Source organism: Clupea harengus, chromosome 13 (genome assembly GCF_900700415.2).
Source record: "Clupea harengus chromosome 13, Ch_v2.0.2, whole genome shotgun sequence".
NCBI lineage: Eukaryota > Metazoa > Chordata > Actinopteri > Clupeiformes > Clupeidae > Clupea > Clupea harengus.
In genome coordinates, this window is record NC_045164.1 from 27,055,128 (window position 1) to 27,065,127 (window position 10,000).

General features: G+C 47.1%; 2 protein-coding genes across 2 annotated transcripts in view; one reads left to right on the forward strand and one right to left on the reverse strand.

Annotated features, from left to right (window-relative positions):
* Positions 1 to 2,234: 2,234 nt before the first annotated feature.
* Positions 2,235 to 3,769, forward strand: pla2g12b (phospholipase A2, group XIIB; the record flags this gene model as incomplete). The annotated part of the gene is made up of 2 exons (XM_031578584.2): positions 2,235 to 2,430; positions 3,326 to 3,769. Coding segments are annotated over 2 exons (315 nt in total), but the record flags the coding sequence as incomplete, so codon positions are not given.
* A 1,346-nt stretch (positions 3,770 to 5,115) lies between these two features.
* The window catches only part of oit3 (oncoprotein induced transcript 3), an 11,416-nt gene continuing 6,531 nt past the window's right edge, over positions 5,116 to 10,000 (reverse strand). The window contains exons 5-8 of the mRNA XM_031578585.2: positions 9,758 to 9,918; positions 8,588 to 9,021; positions 7,623 to 7,722; positions 5,116 to 6,200 (exon numbers count right to left, since the gene is read on the reverse strand). Coding sequence (XP_031434445.1) covers positions 6,021 to 6,200; positions 7,623 to 7,722; positions 8,588 to 9,021; positions 9,758 to 9,918 — 875 coding nt within the window. The 3' untranslated portion in view covers positions 5,116 to 6,020. The remainder of the gene's footprint in view (positions 6,201 to 7,622; positions 7,723 to 8,587; positions 9,022 to 9,757; positions 9,919 to 10,000) is intronic.

The following is a 10,000-nucleotide window of genomic DNA, read 5'->3' on the forward strand; positions in this document are numbered from 1 at the left end:
AACACACTCTCCATAACAACACACTCTCCTCTCCATAACAAACACACTCTCCCCTCTCCATAACAACACAACTCTCCCCTTCTCCCATAACAACACACTTCTCCATAACAACACCACTCTCCCACTCTCCATAACCAACACACTCCTCATAACAACACACTTCTCCATAACAAGAAACACGACTCTCCGTCTCCATAACAAACACACTCTCCCCTCTCCATAACAACACACTCTCCCCTCTCCATAACAACACACTCTCCATAACACACCACTCTCCATAAACACACACTCTCCATAACAACACAACTCTCCCCTCTCCATAACACACACTCTCCCCTTCTCCATAACAACACACTCTCCATGACAACACACTCTCCCTCTCCATAACAACACACTCTCCATAACAACACACTCTCCATAACAACACCCTCTCCTCTCCATAACAACACACTCTCCCCTCTCCATAACAACACACTCTCCATAACAACACACTCTCCCCTCTCCATAACAACACACTCTCCCATCTCCATAACAACACACTCTCCATAACAACACACTCTCCCCTCTCCATAACAACACACTCTCCCCTCTCCATAACAACACACTCTCCCCTCTCCATAACAACACACTCTCCATGACAACACCCTCTCCATAACAACACACTCTCCATAACAACACACTCTCCATAACACACACTCTCCATAACAACACACTCTCCCCTCTCCATAACAACACACTCTCCCCTCTCCATAACAACACACTCTCCATAACAACACACTCTCCATGACAACACACTCTCCCCTCTCCATAACAACACACTCTCCATAACAACACACTCTCCATAACAACATACTCACCCCTCTCCATAACAACACACTCTCCCATCTCCATAACAACACACTCTCCATAACAACACACTCTCCCCTCTCCATAACAACACACCCTCTCCTCTCCATAACAACACACACTCTCCCCTCTCCATAACAACACACTCTCCCCTCTCCATGACAACACACTCTCCCCTCTCCATAACAACACACTCTCCATAACAACACACTCTCCATAACAACATACTCACCCCTCTCCATAACAACACACTCTCCCATCTCCATAACAACACACTCTCCATAACAACACACTCTCCCCTCTCCATAACAACACACTCTCCCATCTCCATAACAACACACTCTCCATAACAACACACTCTCCCCTCTCCATAACAACACACTCTCCCCTCTCCATAACAACACACTCTCCCCTCTCCATAACAACACACTCTCCCCTCTCCATAACAACACACTCTCCCCTCTCCATAACAACACACTCTCCATAACAACACACTCTCCATGACAACACACTCTCCCCTCTCCATAACAACACACTCCCCCCTCTCCATAACACCATGAATCACCTTTTCCTGATCACCCTACAGCTTACCCCACTACTACTAATGATAAAGTGCAGCCATTAACTCACGACTGTTTATATAACCATTGATATATATGTGCACTGTACTGTACTGCTGAATGTGTGTGTGCTAGCACAAGCGCTAACCCTAATCTAATAACTACGGTGTTCACATACATCAAACCTGTACCTATATATTTGTACCGGCACTTATTGTACCCGTCTTATTGTCACCTATATATTAATGATTGATTCATTTATAAGTACATATTGATGAAACCATAAGGTCGTTCAATCAGCCCAGTAACCATCTTCCAACGGCACACACTCCTGTGTGTTCTCGACTGCTCCCACATTTACATTTAGTCATCTAGCAGACGCTTTTGTCCAAAGCGACGTACAAGGGAGAGAACAGTCGAGCTACGAGCAATAGAACCTGGTGTAACACTAAATACTACTTTACATAAGAAATATAAAAAAACGAAATAGAAAAGAAAAAGAAGTGCAGGAATGTAACTGCTGTAATCGCTAATTGTTAAGCGCTAGTCGAAGTGCCAGTTAGGACGGGAGGTGCTCTCTGAAGAGTTGGGTCTTCAAAAGCTTCTTAAAGGTAGAGAGGGACGCCCCTGCTCTGGTAGTGCTAGGCAGTTCATTCCACCAACGTGGATCTACAAATGAGAATAGTCTGGACTGCCGTACATTAACCTTAACACACCTCATCCTCCTGTGTCTCCCATATTAACCTTAACACACCACATCCTCATGTCCTGTGTCTCACATTAACCTTAACACACCTCATCCTCCTGTCTCCCATATTAACCTTAACACACCTCATCTCATCCGCCTGTGTCTCCCAGTTTGACCTGGGCATCCCTGCCATGACGACGTGCTGCGACCAGCTGGACGTGTGCTACGACACCTGCGGCTCCAACAAGGACCGCTGCGACTCCAAGTTCCGCTGGTGCCTGCACGGCATCTGCTCCGAGCTCAAGAAGAGTCTGGGCTTCGTGTCAAAGGTCGAAGGTGAGTCTTACCTGCCTGGGAGAGCACTCTCACCTCTCCTGTCGCTATGGTAATGAACAAACAAACGACATTATGATTAGAGCTTAGTAAATATTTCAGTGACTACACATACATGTATGTGTGAAGTCTTTTTGACACGACCTGTGTACTTGTCCTTTGTCAATCTCATATGTTAATATTGCCTGAATAAAAGAGAGTTTAAACCTTATTCTGGACTGCTAACATCTGCTAGGTTCATTTTCTCATTTCTCATAATCAATCGCACTGCGGCATATTGTGATCAAATTTAAAATGGATCTGTGCAGCATTGCAATCAAAATGCAGAAGAGAGCCTCGGAAGAGATAATGGAATGGATATGATATAAACAATAGCATTTTCAGTGTGGTGTGTGTGTGTGTGTGTGTGTGTGTGTGATATGATATAAACAATAGCATTTTTAGTATGGTGTGTGTGTGTGTGTGTGGTAGGATATAAACAATAGCATTTTCAGTGTGGTGTGTGTGTGTGTGTGTGTTTGTGTGTGTGTGTGTGTGTGTGATATGATATAAACAATAGCATTTTCAGTGTGGTGTGTGTGTGTGTGTGTGTGTAGTAGGATTTAAACAATAGCAATTTCAGTGGTGTGTGTGTGTGTGTGTGTGTGTGTGTGTGTGTGTGTGTGTGTGTGTGTGTGTGATGTGATATAAACAATAGCATTTTCAATACACCAGCTAATCAAAAAGCTAATAAAACCCTGCACCTCTTTTGTCCCTGTCTCTATATCTTCCCTTCTCTCTTTTTCCTCTCTCTCTCTCTCTCTCTCTTCCTCTCTCTCTCTTCCTCTCTCTCTCTCCATTCAAACTCTCCTTCTACCCATCTCTCCATTCTTCCGTCTTCACACTCTTTCTCCTCCAGTGTGTGAGTCTATGGCGGACGCCATGTACAACACGGTGTGGACGCTAGGCTGCAGACCCTACATGAGCAGCCAGAGGGCGGCGTGCTTCTGTGAAGGCGAGGAGAGGGACGAGCTGTGAGGGAGAGCGGGCACACACACACACACACACACACACACCACGCCGACGAGGCTCTGGGGGGCGCAGTGGGCTTTTCCCAGAAATACACTACATCAGAGGAATGCACCATCCAGCGCTGATCAGCAGTAACACAACACAGACACACACACACACACACACACACACACACACACACACACACACACACACACACACACACTTACAGAGAGAGAGAGTAAGAGGGAGAGGGGGAGGAAACAGCCACTGCCCAACAGAGTGACTCAGCAGAACTCTGAAGTAGGGATACTCTGTCTCCCCCCCCACACACACACACACACACACATACTCTGTCTCCCTCCCTGACCAATATCCACCTATCAGCCTCCTTACCCACACCCACACACACACACGCACACACACACACACACACACACACACTCACACACACACACACACACACACCCTCACACACACACACACACACACACACACCCTCTCACACACACACACACACACACACACACACACACACACACACAGTAAAAAGTAAGACAAACATATGGCTTCTGAGTTGAGTAAAACTGGCTGTGTGTGCAGCTACAGGAGTCACGGTATACGCACACAAAAGTGTATCATCTGGCTTAACATGACGAGGCAGGTGTCACATGACACGGTATACACACACAAAAGTGTATCATCTGGCTTAACATGACGAGACAGGTGTTGCATGTCATATTTCACACGAGGCCCTCGGAGTTCAGTTTAAGCAAACATGGTTTACATGAAATAGACTGTCTCATGAACTGTCACGGAGAAGTTGAAGATTAAAAGATGAAGTCATGGCGATACAATACTGTGCTCCGTCTCAGATGATAATCACATTCCAGTAAGTCCAGGGTCTATTATACATGTCTGATGTGTCATTTATTATAATAATAATGGGGCGACAGGGGTACAGGAGGTAAAGAAGTCGTTTTGTAATCAGAAGGTTGCTAGTTCGATTCCCTGTCGAAGCGTCCTTGAGCAAGACACTGAACCCCTAATTGCTCCTGATGTGCAGTGTGCCATCAGTGTAAATGTAAAATGTGTATACATTGTAAGTCGCTTTGGATAAAAGCGTCTGCTAAATGACTAAATGAAATGAAATGAAATGAATAATGGAGCACTTTGTTCCTCACTAATTGGGAAAGTTGTTGTTGTTTGTTATATTAACATGGACAAATACACAACAGTTGTGAACACTGTTGTTTAATGTTTAAAAGATGATACCAGAGGCTATGTGTTAATTTATTTAGTGACCTCCATTTTGTTTTCTTTTGTTATCGTCTGAGCGAACGTCTCTACAGCCTGCGCTACCTGGTGCCTGAACTGGCCTTAAGAAATACCTCATTTCAAAAAGTGTCAAATAAATTCATTTTTAAAGAAAAACATGGGACTGCTTATTGGCACTGGACATCATTCGAATGAAACACTTACTAACTTTTAGAACACATGCAGGTTTGAATTGAGTTCGACATCATGCAATTAACTCAACTCCACATGCATCCAGAACCCCTTTATATTCACTTGAATTCAACTCAATTTCATTTGTATTATATTTATAATAATAATATGGACTCTAGGCACTTTACAGAGCCCAGGGCCTGAATAGGTCTGAAAAAAACTGACAATAAAAAATCACGAGAAAATTGCTTCTTAAAATAGTTGTTTATTGATTCATTTAGGTAGAACATATAAAAATGCTTTCAATCTCATGTAGAGTATAAATCTATATCAAGTCGGTGCATATTTAGAAGTTGTTAAACTGCCGCTTTGGCCCGTTTATTATATCATTAATAATCCTATTTGTCGAAATCAAATAAACCCACGAAGCGCAGAGAGATACATTGGCAGCAATCATGTTAAATCTCATTTGAACTAAATAAATACTCCGCTGCCATAAGACGTGTGAATGCACTTGGGACTCCGCTGGCTGAAGTGATGAAGAGGACTCCCTCCTCGTCCTCGTCCTCGTCCTCTGCGCCTGGGCTGATAAATGAAGCGCAGCGTCTTTCTCAGTGACTCGAAAATTGCACGTCAATCTCTCTGATGTGACTAAATTGTATTAAGTGGTTGAGAGAGATGAGCGCCGGCCTTGCTGGGTGTGTGAGTTATAGTATTTTCTAGTGGTGTTGGATTTACATAAATGTGGTCTAAAAATATGGTTGATATGTGTCAGTGCGTTGATGCAAAGCCTTGGCCTAAGATGCTTGGACTATCAAATTGAGAGCAGGGACATGCGTGGACAGATTTGTTTTCTGGAAGTTTGTTTTTTGTCCGTTCATATCCCTGTTCGTTTAGCCAGAGTAAATGACTATGTGTTAGTGAAGGCAAAAGCTGTGCAAAGACATATATGGGACCTCTTGAATGTGTTTACTATGTGTGTGTGTGTGTGTGTGTGTGTGTGTGTGTGTGTGTGTGTGTGGTGTGTATGTGTGTGTGTGTGTATCACAGCTAGGGCATTATCTAAATGGGGCCTCCGATGAGCATGGTGAGTGTGTGTGTGTGTGTGTGTGTGTGTGTGTGTGTGTGTGTGTGTGTGTGTGTGTGTATCACAGCTAGGGCAGTATTTGAATGGGGCCTCCGATGAGCATGGTGTGTGTGTGTGTGTGTGTGTTTTGGTCCTGGTGTTGGTCGCTCCACAGGTCCCTCCGCAGGCGTCTCTGGCAGCCCTGAGCACAGCGAGACTCTCCCTCCGTCTGCCCACACACCAACACACGGCAGTGCAGGAACACCTCCTGCACACACACACACACACACGCACACACACACACACACACACACACACACACACACACACCACACACGCACGCACGCACGCACGCACGCACGCACGCACGCACGCACGCACGCACGCACGCACGCACGCACGCACGCACACACACACACACACACACACAGACACACACACACACACACACACACACACACACACAGACACAGACACAGACACACACACACACACACACACACACACACACACACACAGACACACACACACACACACACACACACACAGACACACACTCTCACACACACAAACACACACATACACACACACACACACATGCTGTTAGCATGATCCAGTAGAGACAAACACAACCTATACACACACCGACATATTAACAGCATCATCACTTGGCTCCAGTGCTTAATATTTATCAAACAAAGAAGGTCCTTCTAGTATACATAAATCTACATACATACATCTGTTTGACCTGCCCTCATCCATACACACACACACACACACACACACACACACACACACACACACACACACACACACACACACACAGACAGACAGACAGACAGAGATACATACATCTGCTTGACCTGCCCTCCTCCATACACGCACACACACACACACACAAACACGCACACACACACAGACCGAGATACATACATCTGCTTGACCTGCCCTCCTCCATACACACAGCAGGATAAACAAACCTCTTCAGACGCCACACTCACAGTTATTCACATGATGATGAGACACAGCACGACAAACACAAACACACACACAGCACGACAAACAAACAAACACACACACACACACACAGCCGTGGCAGGCAACCAACCTCTGAAATACGATAGCTTCCAACAGGACGCCTCTGGTATTCAGAGAAATGCATTAATACGGCTCAGACTTCCATGCACACGCAAACCCACACACACAAACATACACACACACACACACACACACACACACACACACACACACTTACATGCACACGCAAACCCACACACACAAACACACACACACACACACACTAACATGCACACGCAAACCCACACACACAAACACACACACACACACACACTTACATGCGCACGCAAACCCACCCCGAGACCAGCTGTCCTCCCCCAGCATGCATCTCTTCTCTTACTCACTCGGTTGTCCTTGCACACACACACACACACCACGCTTCTCTTCTCTTACTCACTCGGTTGTCCTTGCACACACACACACACACCACACTTCTCTTCTCTTACTCACTCGGTTGTCCTTGCACACACACACACACCACACTTCTCTTCTCTTACTCACTTGGTTGTCCTTGCACACACACACACACACACACACCACACTTCTCTTCTCTTACTCACTCGGTTGTCCTTGCACACACACACACACACCACACTTCTCTTCTCTTACTCACTCGGTTGTCCTTGCCCACGAACTTGAAGACGGGGACGTGGTAGTGCTTCGAGAGCTGGTCCTTGGCACTGTACTGATGAACCGTCTCATCTGAGATACAGCTAAAGAAGGGCAGAAGGAATGAATCATTTCGTTAATTAACTCACGAGCAAATGAACTAATTAACCGACAAAAAAACAAGTGCATGGACAAACAAAGCATTAACAATTCAAATCTCAATGAGAGATCTTAAATTAAATTTTGCCTACTCTATTTATCCTTGTTCAGCAACAACGTGTACTTACTAATTGTAACATTCTCTCTACGTGATCAATTACCCCTGATCCATTTAGGCATGGGAAACTGATTGTGTTCCCCACTTTACAGCTCGTGAAATATTACTATTATCCAGAGGTGAATGAGCTTCAGTGTGGGAATGTTCCACTCTTACGTGACAGTGAAAAGATGATGAAACCTTACATCAGTATTGCTCAGTATTTCTGAGCTGAACCCAGATCATTAATATTGCTAACATTGAGCTACAGGAACACATGACCTTCAGAAGCGGTTGACATTCAGTACAGCATCAGCTGCCCATGTTGTGAGATGTGCATATTAGCTTTTCTTCTTCCTTTCTGCTCATTTTCACTTCCTCCACCCATTTACATTTACATTTACATTTAGTCATTTAGCAGACGCTTTTGTCCAAAGCGACGTACAAGGGAGAGAACAGTCAAGCTAAGAGCAATAAAGAACATGGTGTATCAATAAATACTACTTTACATAAGAATTGGAAAAAAACGACCTAGAAAGGAAAAAGAAGTGCAGGAATGTAACTGCTGAAGTGCAAGTTAAGCGCTAGTCAAGGTGCCAGTTAGGAAGGGAGGTGCACTCTTCCTGGTGTCTCGTCTCATAGTGTGTGTGTGTGTGTGTGTGTGTGTGTGTGTGTGTGTGTGTGTGTGTGTGTGTGTGTGTGTGTGTTCTCACCCGTCCTTGATGAGGTAGTACTTGACCGCCTCGTCTGCTCTGGGGCCGGGCGTGGCGAAGCAGCTCTCAACCAGCGCCGCCAGCCCGTCCACCCTCTCGCCCTTGGGCTCCACGCCGAAGTAGAGCCAGTCGCGCAGGTGCAGCTGCGGGGGCGTGCGGTACGGCTCAGAGAACTCGGCGCTCTTGAACAGCTCCAGGCGGAAGGGGAAGAGGCCCTCGCTGTGGCCCGCCAGCTCCAGCGCCGAGCCCGGCAGGTTGGGCAGGTAGCCGTCGGACACCTCGTACTGGCGGGGGAACTCGCAGGTGACGGGCAGCAGGAGCTTGCTGGTGCGGATGATCAGCTCCTCGCCGCCGCCGCCGCTGCTCCCCCCGGGGCCCTGGGACACGGGCAGGCCGGTCACCAGGTTGGTGCCCACGATCTTGTCGTCGACCACCTGCAGGGGCACAGATGGGGCATACGTCAGGACACAGGGGCACAGGTAGGGGGCACACGTCAGGACACGTCAGGACACAGGGGCACGTCAGGACACAGGGGCACAGGTAGGGCACAGGTAGGGGACACGTCAGGACACAGGGGCACAGGTAGGGGACACGTCAGGACACAGGGGCACAGGTAGGGGACACGTCAGGACACAGGGGCACGTCAGGACACAGGGGCACACGTCAGGACACAGGGGCACAGGTAGGGGACACATCAGGACAAAGAGACTTGTTCTCTTTCACACTCTCTTTCCTACTCACAGTGGGACGTTTCTAACAGAGGCAATATAATGCCTTTGAACTTTGAACTTTGAACTTTGAATAGTACTGCATCATTGTCATAGTCATGCATCATGAAGCATTGCCAAACACTACAGTTACAATATCAGCCTTATGTACTGAATGCTGTTTTTAGACAAGTTTAAGTCTTGATGGTGTTTCTTCCTAGCACTTCTACACCGACAGCAGATTCTGCATTGGCACACACCCTTGAAAGAGCACAACAACAACCCAAACCCCAACTAACCCACCCCCCTCAAGCAGCCTCACTGAGCTGGGTGTGTGTGCGGTGGTCCTGGACCGGGCCCCAGGTGTGTGTGCGGTGCTGGACCGGTGCTGGACCGGAGCCCCAGGTGTGCGGTGCTGGACCAGGGGCCCCAGGCGGGCCAGAGAGAGAGAGAGCCTCCTCACCTCCACCACGGTCCCACAGGTCCTCAGGCTGAAGTTGAGGTTGATGTGCGTGCCGTTGGAGACGCCCTGGCACGAGGAGTTGGCCAGGAAGAGATCCAGACCCCCCACCAGCTCCTTGGGCACAGACACCTCTATGGAGCTGGAGCCACACTGCACTGGGACTGGAGGAGGAGGAGGAGGAGGAGGAGGAGGAGGAGGCAGACCAGTGAGTGTGTGTGTGTGTGTGTGTAGTATACAGTGTGT